The sequence below is a fragment of the Alexandromys fortis genome, unplaced genomic scaffold (genome assembly GCF_014885135.2).
Source record: "Alexandromys fortis isolate MF-2015 unplaced genomic scaffold, M_Fortis_MF-2015_v1.1 scaffold_9, whole genome shotgun sequence".
NCBI classification, from domain to species: Eukaryota; Metazoa; Chordata; class Mammalia; order Rodentia; family Cricetidae; genus Alexandromys; species Alexandromys fortis.
Window position 1 is genome coordinate 16,329,049 of NW_026067892.1, and position 18,092 is coordinate 16,347,140.

Here is an 18,092-nt window from a genome sequence, read left to right on the forward strand (position 1 = left end):
CTGGGATTGGTATATAAAATAAAAAAGATAGTTTGTTTTCTTTTTAAAAAAAATGAAAAAAAGAAGGCTGCAAATGAACAGAAATCAACTACAACATAATTCTGGGAAGAAAATAATTTGTTACATTATCTATCTCATTTACGACACAAAAGCACCAAGCACACAAAAGTTCTCACTGCACTTCATTGCTTTCACAGGCCATGGACAGGTTTGCAGAGTCACATGGGACTAAATGCAGGGAACCACTCCTCAGTAAGGCTCAAGAGGGAATTAAAAAATAAATGCCATGCTTTTTCAGTCACAGTCCGGCTGGCCTCGGTGAGCTCCCAATAGATCAGCCCCACTGTCTCAGTGGGTGGGTGCACCCATCGTGGTCCTGACATCCTTGCTCGTGTTCTCCCTCCATCCGCTCCTCCTTGGGACCTTGGGAGCTCAGTCCAGTGCTCCAGTGTGGGTCTCAGTCTCTATCTCCATCCATCACCAGATGAAGGTTCTATGGTGATATGCAAAATATTTGCCAGTATTGCTATAGGATAGGGTCATTTCAAGTTCCCTATCCTCAGCTTCCCAAGGGACTAACTGGGGACATCGCTGGACTGTGACTGAAAAACATGGGATAAAACCGGATTCTCTGATCACGGCGAACAATGAGAGCTGATGAGAAGCCAAGGACAATGGCACGGGGTTTTGATCCTACTTCATGTTCCGGCTTGGTAGGAGCCTAGCCAGTTTGGACGTTCACCTTCCTAGACATGGACGGAGCGGGGAGGACTTTGGACTTTCCACAGGGCAGGGAACCCTGACTGCTCTTTGGACTGGAGAGGGAGAGGAGTGGGGGGAGGGGGAGAAGGGTGGGAGGAGGGGGAGGGAAATGGGAGGCTGGGAGGAGGCGGAAACTTTTTTTTTTCCTTTTCTCAATAAAAAAAAAAAATGCCTTGCCTATAGTATCATGCAGAAGCTTCAGAAGGAATACTACAGTCCAGAGCTATGGCATTGTTAGCTTGAATAGACTGATTCATTAGGGTCTTCTTGAGGGGGCACTTCTGGCTTCTCACCAATAAATCTTCATTTGTGAAGCAGAACTAGATGATTAATACAGTACCCACTGACACGATGAAATTCTGACATTTGACAATGGCTCTCGTAATCCTGACAGTAAATTTTCTGCACAGAAAGAAAAGGTGGTGAGTTCACTTTCTTAGGATTGAATTTTAGAGTCATTTTACTAGTTTCTATTACTTTGTCCTTGATAATAAGACTAGAAGTTTCTAGTGGTGGCCCATGAAAGTTGGTGGTCCCAGCACTCAGGAGGCAAAGTCTGGGCAGGTGAACCTGAATTCAAGGCCAACCTGGTCTACAGAGCTAGTTCTGGGACAGCCAGGGTTACACAGAGAAACAAAACAAAACAAAACCAAGAAAAAAAAATTGAATTGCCTTTTATGCATCAAAAGGAATAAGCTTTGGCATCTCAAATGCTGGATTTTTCTCCCAATGTGCTATAGTAAAATTTACTGAGTCAGCCAGCAAATAATATTCTAAAAATTTTGATAGTTTTACATTAAAAAAACGAAACTAAAGAATTATTCATAAGAATTAAAGTGTCTTCTGATTGGTTCCTTGGCACTGGTCCCTAAGGCTCATTCTGGTGGGAAGTGGGGAGAGTCTGGTGTTGTGTTTGCCAGCATGCCCTAGGCTAGACTTGTCCTTCATACTTCCTGTGCAACTCTGATGTACTGAAACAAAGATCTTTCCTAACTTTCCTTAGGATAGAGGGATCCAGAGCTCCCACAAGCCTCTCCTCCAGCTGGTTATCGTTACTAAATGTATGTCTAATCTTAAAAACGGGATGTTTTTTCATGCTTGAGATTGCAGCATGTTGATCTTTGAAAACTCCACCTTTTCAAATTGTGCCATTAGCTTAATGATGAAATTTTTGTCTTTTACTTTCTGTATGTATGTATGCTCATGTAGTGGGTATACATGCATGTCCAGGTTCTTGTGTGCACATAACTGTGGAAAGTGGAGCTCAACCACAAGTCTGCTCCTCAGGAACACTTTCTCTTTGGTTTTGGTTTTTAGGGATGGTTTGTTTGTTTGTTTTGAGATGGGGTGATGTCACTGCCTGAAACTCACCAGTTAGGCTAGGACAGTTTGGCAGTGAGTGCCAGGGATCCTCCTGTCTTCATACCCCTTGCATGTATGTGTTTTCTTCACGTTCTTGGCATTCTATGTGGGTGCTACTGGTGACACTCAGGCAGCTGTACTTGGACAGTAGGCCATGTTACCAGTTTTCAAAGAATAATGTCAGTCCAAACAAACAGCCAGATGACCACAGTGCTAAGGCATCTCCACATTCCTTTAATACTTTAGATGGAGTGTCAGAAAACAAACATGTTCTGCATTCGAGTCTAATTTGATTCCAAGTCTTTATAACAGGACCAACTAACAACATTAGACCAGTAATGAAAGAAACTGGCCAGTGTGTGGAACCCTGAATGAAGAAATGAATTCTCTATCCTTGTTTTTTAATTTTTTTTTTCGGTGATGGGGATCAAATGCAAGACCTGGGTTATTCCAAGGAAGCACACTATATTGTACTACATCCCCACTTTTAAGGTTGTAGTCTTAACTGTTCTGCTTTGGTATTAATGCCTATCTTTACCTATACAAATTTATTCTGTCACCATGGTGTTTATAAAAAAAGGGAAGAGGGACGAGGTAATGACAGTATATTTATTTATATTTTGAAAACCACTATAAAATAAAATGTAATGTGTAGTAATGTCTAACTAATCACAGTTTCTTCGACATAACCATCTCTACAACTGAATTTAATCATATTTTCATTTTTGTAAGGATAGTTCAAAAATACTTGAAAGAACCCCAACCGACACCTTCACATCCAGAGAGTACTACACAGCAGAAAAAAATGACATCTTGAACTTTGCATTCAAACATCATATTGAGTGAGGTAACCCAGACCCAGAAAGACAATTATCATATGTACTCACTCATAAGTGGTTTTTAAACATAAAGCAAAGAAAATCAGCCTACAAATCATAATCCCAGAGAACCTAGATAACAATGAAGACCCTAAGAGAGACATACATGTATCTTATCTACATGGGAAGTAGAAAAAGACAAGATCTCCTGAGTAAATTGGGAGCATGGGAATCATAGGAGGGAGTTTAAGGGGACGGGAGAGGCAGGGAGGGGAGCAAAGAAAAAATGTAGAGCTCAATAAAACCAATAAAAAAAGAAAAGATAAAAAAGAAACTTTAGTTTTTAAAAGAATGGAGTTTTCTCTGCTTCACTTCTAAAGTAAGTTTGATCCGGTTAAATGAAGTCATTTAATCTTGTCTCATCTCATGTGAAGTTGTCACTTGTCCCTTCTCTAGTTTTTATATTGATGGATTCAATTATTTATTAATATGTTATTATTATCACAGCATTTTAGAGTGTGTGTGTGTGTATGTGTGTGTGTGTATCCACACTATTGCTGTGGGGACTTGACAATCAGCCCTAACTCGAAGGAACTACATGAGTACCTGTTCTATCCTAGTCAATCAGTGACTCTTTGCCCAGAGTGCAAAGACCTGTGTAATAATTTACACAAAACTTCCCTGTGATGGCTAAAGAAACTTCATATATATAGTACCAGACATTCCTTAAGGGCCATTGACCTTTGCCATGGAATGCTTGTGAGAGCCTAGTGGCCTGAAGGTAAAATAAACATATGATAATGGTGTCCTTGCTTCCTGCTTTTGTAAACTCGCTTATCATTGTGGGAATGGGCTGAAGTAATCTTTCCTATGACTATGCACTGGGGAAGAGAAACAGGTGAGAGGAGTAGAGCCATTTTCTTGCCTAGCCCTGGATTCCATGGCTGACTGTAAGGCACACCTTTGATATTGAGCTTTATAAACCTCCTTTTTACTTTCCTCAGCACAGCATGCTGTTTTGCTCTAAGGCTGCTTCCCTGCTAGCAGTAAGAATACATTCATTTATTCTAAATTTGAATCGAATCTATGTCTTTGATCTTTCCCAGTGGATCTGAACCCCACAACACTGCAAATGTGTGGAGGTCAGAGAACAGTTTGGGAGAGTTGGTCCCACAACTCCACTTTGGATTCTGGGGACTAAACTCAGGTTATTAGGCTTGTGTGGCAAGCACATTTACTCACTCAGCCATCTTGCTGCCTCTGATGTATTTCACTCTCAGCAACTGATATGCACATTTTTGTTTGTTTGTTTGTTATGAATCAGGAGATCTGAACTATAAGTCTGATTTCGACATTAGCCAGCTTCATAAACTCAATCCACTAAAGGTCTTGAGATATATGATGTTTTATTCATCTCCCCTCAATTTCTGGGATTTATGATTGGACTTCACCCTACAGCTGTCCACTGTGAGTATCATGTTGGCTTTCAATATATTTAAGCAGAAGAGCAAAATGAATGCATGTTTCCCTCTTTCAGGTCCATTTCTCTCTACCTCCCATGCACTCTCTTTTTTCCCACCTTGCCCTGCTAGAAGACAACTTCCAGGGATGTGCGGCCTTATGTAGTGATGAGGCGAGCAGGCCTGCTTTTCGTCCCGCCCGGCTCCCGCATGGCTAGCTTAGCCCCGGAAATAATAACACAGAAACTGTATTTATTTAAACACTGCCTGGCCCATTATATCTAGCCTCTTCTTGGCTAACTCTCACATCTTGCTTTAACCCATACCTAGTAATCTATGTATCACCATGGGATCGTGGCTTACCTGGAAGATTATAACCTATGTCCATCTCCAGCCGGAGCTTCATGGCATCTGCCTATCTCTGCTTTCTTCCTCCCACAATTCTGTTCTGTCTTCTCTGCCTACCTATGTTCTGACCTATCAGGCCAAGCAGTTTTCTTTATTAATTAACCAATGAAAGCAATAGATAGATAGAAGAGCCTCCTACATCAGCCTTAGTAACAGTGGGGGATGAGTCCATGCTGGCTTCGAGGTAAAATGGCAAAATCAGAAAGAACAAATTGAGTTTCACGTGCAATATGGAATGCTCATTTGTCTGAAACATAAAAACGAAATATGTACACATGAAAACTATTTTGTGCATGAGCGTTGATCTAGAGAGGGATTTGAGAGATGTCAAACAGAGTTAAACTGTGAGTGATACTAGAAAGCATTGAGATAGAGGAGTGAGAGTAGCTGGGCTTAACTTTTGCTACAACTTTCCCTATACTGCTTTATTTATCATTACAGAGATGTACTATTTATATTTATAATATAAAGATGTATCGATATTTAGAATAAAATATAATTTTAAACATTCCCATTAGTCAATGTTAACTTTTACTTTTGTAACCTTTTAGCAAAGTGTTTTTTAGTCCATCATAATCTAAGCATAAAATTATTAACAAAGGAGAGATGAAATAATATGTGTGGGGAAAATCATAACTATCTTGATATATCTAGTGGATGAATCTCTTCTTATCTCTGACCTAAGCAGGAAATTGTACTCAATTCTAAAAGTAATTGATTGCATCTATGATTTAAAAAACTAATTATGATAATAAACATATAGTTAGAAGAGGAAGCACAGATGAGCCTCAGTCTTTTCATTACGGAAAGCTGAGAGAGCCGGCATCAGCCGTCTCGGGAAAGCAAAACAGAGCGAGGGCAGCATCTTGAGAACATCTTGTGGCGAGACAAATGTTTCCAAAGAAATCAATAGCTGAGGCTGTATTTAAAGGCAATTATTTCAGAAAGTACATAAGCACAGACTAATGATTTTCAGCAAACATTTGCCAGTGCATAAGAAGTAAAAGCCTTCCCAAGAAAGGGCACCCGGGTTCAAGGCAAAGACTGGAAAAGCAGCAAAAAACGACTACTGAGGAAATTCAAATTGCACCAAGAGTCATTAAGAACCAGAATTTAGCAAAACTGTTATAATGTTTGTGATCATGACTTTATGGCTACAAAAATAAGGAATTCATTATGTAGACCGTGGACCCTAGCCAGTGTCAGGGTTTGGGTCTCACCATCACTTTTCTTTTATTATTGTGTAAAGATAACACAGAAAGTCTAAAAAAATATTTCTTGAGGAAACAGAGAAAACCTCCAATCACTCCTCAATACCATAGAGCCCAGAAAACTTAGTGTCCTGCTCCCACTTCCTATCCCAGATCTTCATCTATCGAAGACTCTGTTGTAAGCCACATTTTGGGGTGACTTCTGTCATGGTCCAGCCATGACAGGTTCAAATGTTCTAGGTAAGGGTATGTGGATTAGAAATGTTACGTAGGAGGAACAGGGATACAAAAGGAATACAGAGACCTGGGAAAGTACCAGGAGGACAACTCAATGTATGCTGAATACTGAATTTGCCCACATTTAATTCTCATACCCCAATACAAAAGTGGGGAAAGAAGGCAAATGACTGCTTTAAAATGACACAAAGAACAACCAGAATAGTTACTTGCTTCAATATTTGAGACACCAAGTAATTATTTTCTGAGTAAAGCATCTATGTTTTGGGCAGGATATCAGTGAACATACCCTAGACCAAGTATCCTGTAGGTAGCTACTCCCTATATAAAATCCTCCTATTTTAAATGAAAGAGCAGGAATAAGTTTAAATTCTCTGACCTTTCGTTAGGGTGGAGCGAATCCACTTCTATGGGCCATCTTAATGCCCAGAACACCAAGTAACCACACCCTAGGTCATGATTTGTAGCCATAACTGTTGTCAACAACTTTGATAGAGCAAAAATAAGCTCAAACTCTCTGATATCCAGTCAAGGTGGAACAAGCCTATATCTATTGGTCCCCACAGACCCATAGGTATTTGCTACTCCTAACTCCAGTTGGGAGTTTTCTTAGTGTGCCCTTTCTAGTCAGTTTCAGGACACCCTGACACAATGTACTACATTTCTGAACATACCCTACCCATTTGAGAATCCATGGCTCTACAGAACAGGAAAACATTGCTTTATCAAATTAGCTCTGCAACTAATTGCCTGTACAATAGAAATAATCCTGTCTTAGTTTGGAGAGAAAAATATGTTGTTTTACCTTCTAATACTTTTAGTTACTTTTTTTTGCCAACTTTTGTTTATTAGGAAATTTATAGACACACCCCAGTGATCTACTCTCTCCAAACATGATCCATCTTCCACAATTCTACCTCCAAATAATCTATACTGACTGTATTCAATCAATGGGACATTGATGAAGGCAAAGCCATCATAATTCAGTCACTTCCCTAAAGCCTCACTCCTCAAGTCTGGTTGCATTGGTGAAAAAGCCTTCAACCGTAAACCTTTATGGAGGATGTTGCATATGGAAGACTTAACAATGGTTTCCTTGCTGTGTCTTTCCTGAGATGGAGTTCTTATCTCTCCTATCCCTCATGGAATGGCTATATTCTTTTATCTGATTGATTTATCGCCACACTGTAGCTATTCAATAAAAACATATTTAAATAAATGGGCCATTTAATCAATCAGTGCAAAAATGCAAGAAAGCAAGGGCCATATAGTTACTTTCCTGCTGTTGTGATACAACACCATGACCAGAAACAAAACTTATGGATGAAAGAGTTCATTTAGGCTTACAGTTCCAGAAGAGAGTCCATAATGGCAGGAGGCATGGCAACAGGTGCAGGAAGCTAGGAGAACACATTCCAAAGAAAGAAACTGAAGAAAACAAGCAGAGATGACTAACTGGAAGTGGAGGGAGAAAATAAACTCTCAAAACCTTTCCCTGTCTCTCAAGTTCCCACCTCCTAATGAGTTTCTAATTTTCACAAACAGCACAACCATCAGAAACTAAGTGTTCAACTATTTGAGCCTATGCAGCACATGTCTTAATCAAGCCAGCACAAGGGGCAATAGAGAGACAGAGAGTCAGAAAAGAGGGAGACAAGGGAAGAGCCAGAAGGTGAAATGGGTGAGATAAGAAAAACAAGTATGAGAAAGCCCTACTTTCATAAGCTAGCAAGCCGCCACAGTATATTTAAATGTCGAGTCTGAGCATTCCACAGTCACAGTGGGCGACACCTGAGAGCAGGCTTGAGGTCTTCTGAGGGTGCTTATAGTTCAGCAACAATCTTCAGGCTCTCTGATGGATGTGTTTCTTCAGCAGCTAATGCCCAAAGCCTCTGGTGGAACAGAGAAACAGGCCTCTGAAGGAGAAAATTGATCTCCGTGTATTAATTGGCGAGCTCCCATCTCTCCGCATTTACAATTCCCACTAGCATTTTGATTAGCAGTTTCTTCTGTCAGTTTAACATTCAAATCCTCTTGCAGAGTGTGACATGCTGGGGAGACAACACTTGGGTTGTCTCGTGTTGGCTGCCCCAGCGATGAGCAGGCATGACTGCCAGGCTGATTTCCTACACCTCCTCCGAGACAGTGAGGCACTTAGAAAGGCTCTGGGCATGCGCTCGTTTGCAGCACACTACGAGCACAGAAATATCATTCCAAATGCAAGTCTTAGAGTTTTCTGTTATTATCGTCATTATTAGCATTATTATCTCCATCGCTCTTCTAGAGTCCCTTCTGGAGAGATTCCTTTACACTAAGGAAGATTAATCCCCCCAAATTAAGCTTGATCAATATATTTAGTGAGGCATAAACACTATGATTAGTATTTGATTAAAATTCCTATCTTCATTGAATTTAAACAGTAAATATATTGAAAGGGGCTCTTGGTTGTCCTCCTAAGCACTATTATTGCTCTTCTCCTGTACTCAAAGAACCTCATTTTTAAAAATATTATGATGAATTATATACCACAATAAATTATTGTCTGTACAAGTTTTTGATAAATAGGCATGTTGAATTTTTTCTCCAACTATGAAATTGGTGATGATAGAACAGAAGTAAAAATCCTTGACCATTTTAACTTTTATATGTTTTAGTAAACAGACCAACCACTGTGAAATAGTTAAAATATATTTTACAGCCATTTTTAAAGTTAGACGTTATTTTTGCAATGGTATATTTTTATGTTTTATGACTTTAATTAAATTTCTGTTTTCACTCTGAAACACTGCTATATAAGACAGTATAAAATCCATTTTAATCACTAAATCAGCAATCATTTTGTGACTTCTCAGAGCTTATTACACCAAGGGACTGATAATGGGGGTAAATGTTAATAACTGGCACTTTGTAAAGCTCCAAGCTGCATCCCAAAGAATCTTTTTTCCACAACCCAACATTACATCGTAGTCAAGAGTCTTGTCGTGGGCTGTGGATTTGCTCAGTGAGCAAAGTGCTTGTTGAGGAAACCTGCAGACCTGAATTTTGTTAAATTCCCCCAAATCCATGTAAATTCAGATGCGGTGCTACCTGCCCTAAACAGGAGGGGGGGGGGACTCGACATCCAAGATTATCCTCTGACTTTCACAAACATTCTTGGGCAAGCACACATATGCGTGCGTATGTGCTTCAGCATCGATGTGCGCACACACACACACACACACACACACACACACACACAATTCTTATCTGGGTTTCCTAAAATTGTCATCCTTAAAAAAACAGACAGAAAAACAGAAAAAGCCTAACACTCTCTGCACTTTGACCAGGCGGTGTTTCTTAGTTCATTGCCGTCTACTGCACAAAGAAATGTCTCTGATGAGATCAGAGAGCCACACTATAGATAACTTATGGCTGTGAGGGACAGAGAGCTAGTTTCTTTTGAAGAATGAGGCTCCTCATAGGTCTACCATGCCCCGGTAGATGGTTCCATCTCAAGAAGGTAGGAGTAGCATAAACAGGACTCAGTTAAAAACAAAAGGACAAGAAGTTGGTAGAAGGGAATGAGGCAAAGGTTGGATATGAGAGCAGTTAGGAGGAAGAAGGGAGGTAAGTATGATCAAAGTATAATGTAGGCATGCAAAAATACTGTACTTTTAAAAAGTCAAAACAAAGAACTCTGGGGATTCAACTTGCAAGTGTAATGAAAAACACTAACATAGACACATTGCATACTCATGCTCATATTAATAACTAAGGAATAGGAAACAAACACAGATTATCTCAAAGTGCTAGAACATTCTAATTCTGTGGGAAAACATATATCAAGTTAGTTCTTGATAGCCCAGTGTCTTACAATTAAATAGTATCCAAGTAGCATTATTATTTGCTTGCCCCGAAAGTTCCCACGCAGTTCAGGTTTAACAATATGAAACAAGTACCAAATTTACTAATTAAATCCACCACTTAATTGTAAAATTCATTGAATTCTATTTACAATTCTGCCAAAAAAAATCCTTCTTTCATAGCACGTACATTATTATATAAGCAGAAACACAGTGGGCAGGGGATTAAATGCATGCAATGGTATGATGAAAACTAATTATATGTCACCTTAAATGAGAGAGAGGGGAGGGCCAACATGGTGGGCGCTAATTTTCTGGATGGTTCGCTATGAGACCTTTGTTAGATTTCAGGTAAAGCAATGATGGCAAAGGCAAAGACCTGAAGAGACCCCCGGGCTGAGTCACTGCTACAGGGGACTGTAAGTTGCAGCAGGCCAGGCAGGTGAATGCTATGACAAACGGAAGGACTGGAGAGCTGGCCAGTGTGTCTGCCCCCAAGGGATAGAGAACACATCAGGAGAAGTGTTCTTCAACCAATTGTCCAGAAGAGTGCTTCTTGGGTTTCTGTGTTTATAACTGGCCATGAAAGAGGGGAAATCAGTGCAGCCTAAAGACTCCTGTGGTGTGAAAACATACAGTTATTTTCTTCTCTTGTGGTAAAAGAAAACCTGAAGCCAGCGCCTAATGAGTCCAAGTCTCCCCCGTGACTTCTTCCATGTGTGACCTGAAGCACCGCACCACTCTTAAGCTGTAAGCTGTCATAGTCTAGAATATTTCTTTTTCTCCAACTCTAGCTCTTATTTTTACAGAAATGAAAACACAAAATTTTCTATCTCCCTCCCCTTGCTTATCTATTCTATAGTCTATTCCCTAAAACCATCATTTAAAAATTGTTTCTCCAGTTTCTTCATGAGGATGCTTTCCAGCTCACAGAGTTACTTTTAAAAATGTAGCCATGCAGACAAGCCTCTCATTTGAAATGAAACAATCACCTCTGGAAAATTCCCAGGACAAAGCATTAAAAATTAACTTGGTTTGATATTAAACATAAATTTATCCAAACAAACAAAGAAAAAAATCCTTGAAAGATATCTGGGGAGATGCCTCAGTGAGAGATACCACTGCTGTTCAAGCAAGCACAAGGAGGTCCTGAGCTTGAATCCCAAAACCCAAATAAAAAACCAGGCTTAGCCGAGCACCTATGAACTTGTCACTGGTGTTTAGGGGCAGAGAAAGGCAGATGGTAGTGACTTACTGGTCAGGCTCTCTGAGTAATCTCCATGTTTGTGAGGGACCCTGACTCAGATAAGTAACAGGGAATAAAGAAAGATAACTGAAGCTGACCATTGTCCTTCATATGCACACATGCTAGCATGTGCACATATGCAAACATGCACATATACACAATACATGAACACACACACATCTGTGAAGGCTCCACAATTAGTCATCTGCCCTGTACTATTCTCCAAACTACGTAGACATCATCCTGAACATAACATGTTTTAACGAAAAATACTTGACTCTTTAAAGTTGAGCCATGTCCTAGGCCAATAGAGAGCTCTGAGTCCTGAGCTCCCCAGCATCAAAGCCCGTCTGGACCAAGGGCTTTTCCACTAATCCAGTGGCTTCCACAGTTTGCAGGGAAATCATTTCCCTTAAACTTCAAGTTGAACAGCTTTCTCCCAGCATGAGCTGCACTCACCCACTGGCCCTGCCTCTGTGTCCCACCCAGCATGATTCACAGTGGATATTCTTACTCTAGTCAGCTCTGTTCCCACACACAGAAGTCACTTCTAAAGATGCACAAGGCAGTCCACTGAATGTGCTCTGAGCAGGAGACCTCTGCTCTGTCTGGCCAATGCCAGCAGGAGCTTCTGGATTTCCTTATATTGCATTGGTTTTAAAGATAACAGCAAGAAACCAACTTCAAAAGCCTTCCCGCCAAAATTTGACTTAAATTTACATGTAAATCTAAAGTTACTTTTATGTGTGTCCTTTATTGAGCTTCCTTAGGAGGTTCCCTGATAACTGGCTCCTTTATAAACTGATCCTGATGCTGTAAAGTAGTCGTGACATCTCCCCAGAGGGCCATGTTTCAACTGGGAATCCCTGGCCAGATGCCCCGGAATGAAGAGCAGAGTGACTAAGTGACTTCAGGACATCTGGTGAGTGGTGAGAAATGAAAAAGGTGTTCATTCTCAGTGTGCTTAATAAATCCCAAATGGTGGCTGAAAAGCTTCTCTATAGTCAACAAAGGAGCTACAAAGCCCGAGGAAGCTCACTTTTGACAGCAGTTACTCCTATGGAGAAAGCACGTTCCCCGGGGGTTGACAGGAGACTGGTGTCATTAGTGCCGGCACTATGGAAAGAATCACAGTGGGGAGAAATGACAGGAACACAGTGGGAAGGTGTGACATTGCCACAGGACTCAAGTAGTACCTGCAGGCCCAAGAACGACAGCGAGCATAGATATTGCAGAGCTAACTGGACATGGGGGAAAGAGAATAAGCCGCATTATAAAACATATGATAATCAGAGACTATGCTAAGGCTTCATTTTAAGTGTTGAACAAATGGTTCAGAATGCCCTGGAATGGGAAAACAACATCCCAACTCTAGTGTGAGTCTGCGTAACCAAGGAAACCAGTTATCAAAGCACCAGGGTAAGAATATAATGTTTGGCAATCAATAAACAGAAGAAGTTTGATCTGCAGAAGAAAAGGCAAATAAATTGGAGCATCCAGGAGAATGGGGATTCTCAGGAAGTGGAGATTAGAAAAAATGAGTTAGAGAACTTAGTGATTAGGTGCAGGAAGGCTAAAACTGAAATCTTAAGACTCAAAGAACTTGGAAGGAATTGCAATTTTAATGTTAAAATATTTTAAACAATTAGCTGTGCAGAAAAAAAAACAAATATAGAGGTAATTGTATCCCTGGGAAAAAACAGTCAATATTTGGGTGTTTTTATTAATAATTTAAATGAAGCTAAAATGTAATATTTTATATTTCTAATTGGTGTGGTAAAGAACCAACTTGGAAAGCAACCAGACAGATTGCATAAGTGGTCATTTAGAAAAATAAAGGAGTCTAATTGAATTAGAATTTTGGACCAAGAATAATAGCAAATGTTGTCCCTAATCCAATGGTTCTTATGTTTGAAATTGGGATGAATAAGCCAGCAGAAGTAAAACAGCGGCAGAAATTGCCCATAAGAATAACTCTACTTTATTTGACGCAGGCGGGGATTTAATTAGAATACATTTGCCATAGTCTCAGAAAGCAGGCTGAGAAAGCCATAGAGACAAGCCAGTAAGCAGCACCCATGCATGGCCTCTCCATCGGTGCCTGCCTCCAGGTTTCTGCCCCATTTGAGTTTCTGCCTTGAGTTCCCTTGGTGATTTCCAGAAATTGTAAGCTGAAATTAACCCCCCAAACAAAAAAAAAAAAAAAACAAAAGAGAGAGAGAGAGAGAGAGAGAGAGAGAGAGAGAGAGAGAGAGAGAGAGAGAGAGAGAGAGGGGGGAGAGGGAGAGAAAAAAAGAGAGAGAGGAAGAGAGGAAAGAAAGAAAGAAAAAGAGAGAGAGAAAGAAAAGAAAGAAAGAAAGAAAGAAAGAAAGAAAGAAAGAGAAAGGAAGGAAGGAAGGAAGGAAGGAAGGAAGGAAGGAAGGAAGGAAGGAAGGAAGGAAGGAAGAAAGAAAGAAAGAAAGAAAGAAAGAAAGAAAGAAAGAAAGAAAGAAGACTGAAAATGAAAAAAATAAGCCGTGATGAAGAATACAAGACACTGGAATCCTCCAAGGAGAAAAAGTTACCAGAAATAGAAATATTCACCTTGAAAACAGAAATGGCTATAGAGAAAATTACTTCCTCCTAAGCTGTTCATAACTGCAGCAAAGTAGTCTCCTGCCACCATAAAGAACCTCAGTCTGGGAAGAATGCAGATAACTAACAGCAAGATAATTTGATTTGCTGTATGTAAGCAATCTTGAAAATAAGAAAATACTAGAATATCTACCAAAAGAAATTAAAAGGTGTGTTATTTTGTTCATCCCTAGACAGATTTCAAGAAAATGTGGCTCCTCTATCATGGAGCTTACTTGTTAGTAACTGTTTTACCAAACATGCTTAGAGATTGTTGATTTGTCGTGTTTGATCATGATGCAATCGCTTTGTGAAGGTTGTATGTTTGTATACATTTAGCTTTTGTATCCCAGACCCATGTATCCCTCATGCTTTACCTAATGGCAAATAAGTAAGGCTGAAAACAACAACAACAACAACAACAACAACAACTTTTTCAGGGGCACTGTCAGGTAAGATGTCTATGGACACTTTCAATCACACAACCAAATCTCTGTAGGCTGCCCGCTGCTACAGATGCTCCTCAGCTTACAATGGAGTCTTAATAAAGACATCATTGACCTGAAAATACTGTGCCATCAAAAACTGCTTGTCAGTCACCTACGCGTTGAGCCTCAAAGATGAGACACACTGTAGAGTCTCAGCTTCTTACCGTCATGAAGAGTGACAACGGTGTGATTTCCCAACACTTCACGAGAATGCCATGCTGTGTGCACTGCTCGGCCAGGAAAAGGGCACATCTCAAAGTTAGAAGAATTCTTTAGACTGAAACATTGCGAAGGCACACACGCCTAAGACTAACCATGGTAACTAGGGACTCTGTATATGTCATTGGGTTTATTTTCAGCTTTTCCCAAACCCCATGTTCTGGATCCTGTACCTTCATATCTCCTTCAGTCTTTCTCTTACAATCCTTCCATTTGTTCTGCCTGACCTCGCAGTGGTTTCTGACTCTTCATAAGTTTTGCAAACGCCCCCATTTTATGTACTGCTCAGTGAAAACTATAATGTTCTAACTTTACACAGATGCTTTCAATACACTATTCATATTTCCTCATCATATCAATTTCTTTCTAACTAGCAGCTGATTCCTGATGCTTTTACAGTGAACTGTATGCATACCTACAATCCTTATCATACCTTACCGCAGGCATCCACCGCCTGCCTAAGGTTCCTTTATTGGATGCCAAGTGCTTTATTGGCTTTGAGCAGGAGGCCCAGGTAAATAGCCCTTAGTGTAGCATTTAATCGAGCATGAATGGTTGGGTAAATCTCAAGATTTTGTTCCCCTCAGGTGAAATAATTCTGTGCTGTGTTCTACAGAAAATCAAGAGTTTGGTAGCAGGATCTACACCCATAGTGCTTCATAATAAGCCTGCAATGGTCTCCCTAACACCCAGGCATCACTTTCTCAGGCCCCTTGTTCCTACAGTGCAGACTACAGAAATCCATACCTCACTTCCTACCTCTTCCTTATCTAATGACATCACTCCTATCCTAATATGAGCATTTTCTTTAAGAACTTACTTTGTTTCTTTAGGAACGTTTAAAAAAAAACACACTTTAACATTTGAGTTAAAACAAACAATTTTGGTCTCTGTATATATAGTGTATCTGCAACCAGTGATGCAGTCACACTCTTGAGAAAGTGATTTTTTTTTCTCAAATAAAGCCTGCCCAGATTGGAAAGTTTAAAGGGCTTGTTGTTCCTAGCAGTTCCAGACATCAGGCTTCTGGCAGAATTCTGTGTGAATTGACAGCCTAGGATGGGAAGGTTTGGCCACAGAAACACCTTGTTTTAGCAGTGAGAGTGATCCTTGCTGCCTGTTAGGGAAATCAAGCCTGTTATTTCTGAGTTTTGCTGTTGTTTTGGTTTGGTTTGGTTATAACCAAAGACGTAAGTCAAATGACACAAGATCTGGCTTTCGAGAAACACTAGAATTCAAAATATGGATGGATTAAAGACCTGATGGGTATAAGACCAAAGAAATCAAGCATTTGTTCGTATGCTTCCAAACATTCCAGATGGTGAGAAATTCTGGAAAAAAACTCCAGCATAGGTGAGCTTACCCGAATCATCATGACCGAACATCTGATATCGTGAATTGTGTCGTAGATCTTCTTTGAGATGTCCACAAACTGATTATCATCAAGAACAGTCAGTGAGTTCTTGCTTAGGGCATCCAAGGCAGCATTCACTTGTGTCACGAACTCTGGGATCACTGTGAAAATAAACAATACGAAGATTATCTCCTTTGAATTCCAGGATTCCTTTACTGTCTTGGAAATGAAGAATTGTATCTTAAATGAGTATCTCACTGCTACATTTTTAATATTTTAAATACAGAGGATGAAACATTATGGAAGAGTCATTTCAACATCTGGGGAAAAAGCAATCAAAGAATGAGAAGTATAGTTATGAAAATATAAAATATTCTTTTTCTTTATGTTCTGCTTCTTTTGAGCAAGCTTGGGAGCATTTCTCATTTCTAAAACTATTGAATATGAAACTCACGGAATTGAAAAACCGAGGCTCTGTGAAAACTGGTTGGAACGATGACGGTAAAGATATTTAAAGAAGGAAAATACCTGACTGGCAACTTAGCCCAGCAGGCAAAGCTCTTGCTGCCAATCCTGACAAGCTGAATTTGATGTCTGGAATCCACGAGGTGGAAGGAGGTAACCAACTCCTCCAGATCGTCTTCTGAGCTTCACCTGTATGGTGTGTCGTGCAATGTACTCTCAAATAAGCCCATGCAATTCAAAACTGAAAAGAATAACAAGGCCTCTGAGATGTACTAACTAAACAGTTATCTATAGTTATATCTATATATGTAGTTACAGATACTGATTGTATCTTATAAGAACAATAAAAGTGTTATGAACATTCTTTGGGTAAGATGTTTCTCCACAATCAAAACATCTTGACAACATCTTATGCATGATGGCTCAGAAACAGCAGTACCCTAACTGTACAAGGAGGAATCTTGTTAGGTAAAACTATGGATGACTGTCAAGTTAAGATATTAAAATAAGTACATGATAAAAAAAGGCTTCTCTAACTTTTAATATAAATTAAATGGGGCCAGAGAAATGTCTCAGCAGTAGGGAGCAAGTATGCTGTTCTGGACACCTGATTTTTGCCCCCATATCAGGCAGTTCAAACTCATTTGTAACACCTCCAGCCTCTACATCCATTATGCTGCTGGTGTCTTAATGTGACCCCAATCATGGGGAATGTGAGACAGACCTAGCCAAGCCTACTTGAGGCAACCCATTAGCAGTCAAATCCACTAATGTTTCATGGGTGAATCTGCTGGTGCAGACAGTACAGAACTCTTGAAAGTTCCATTGGTATCTATCTTCTAATATTTCATAATGAGGATCAGATTTAAACAAAGTCATAATCAAACCATAGCCATGTTCTACCTTCTGCCCAGTCATTTACTGGAAGTAAACAGATAAATGCTTAAAAAACAAAGTATTTTCTCTGCCTATTCTCTTTACTATCTCTATCCAAATATCGAGTGCAATATACTTAATAATGTAATGATATCCTAAATACATTGTCAAATCCTACACCTACTGCCTGTAGCCATCACCATTTCTTACTTCAGCCCATTCTATAGTTTATATCATGCTCCTTTCTTAGGACAATCAATCTTTTTAATGAAATGTGTTCTTTAAAAAAAAAGATGACTTTCCACAAAATCCGAGGTCAGTAAATTGTTTCATGATTGAGTCATGGCCTTACTGTGATTTTAAGTATTCAATGATTTCATGAAACTTTCTCCTGTTTGTATCCTAGCTGTCTACCCTGGTATGTAGTGGATGTTTAATGAGTTGGGTGGTTGAAAAAAAATGAATGAATTAAGTCTTCAAAAGCTAAGCAAATGTATGGGGATAATTATGACTATTCAGCTTGCATTTCAGTGTGGCTTAGGTTTTGTTCATTTCAGAGGTACATCAAAACATATTTATACAGGCTTCTAGAAGCATTCAAATATACTGAATGAGTGAATATCTAACTATCTATCTATTTATTTATTCATTTAGCAGTATAAAAAAGAGGTAGGAATTCTTTATAAAAATAAGTTCAGCTATTCCACATCTTTCAAATTCTAGTTCTGAAC

The 18,092-nt window shown here is 39.6% G+C and overlaps 1 protein-coding gene across 1 annotated transcript in view; it reads right to left on the bottom strand.

The window, feature by feature from the left end:
* Positions 1-18,092, bottom strand: part of Ctnna3 (catenin alpha 3) — a 1,282,010-nt gene that overhangs the window by 237,288 nt on the left and 1,026,630 nt on the right. Inside the window, exon 13 of the mRNA XM_050141069.1 lies at positions 16,030-16,181. Coding sequence (XP_049997026.1) covers positions 16,030-16,181 — 152 coding nt within the window. The remainder of the gene's footprint in view (positions 1-16,029; positions 16,182-18,092) is intronic.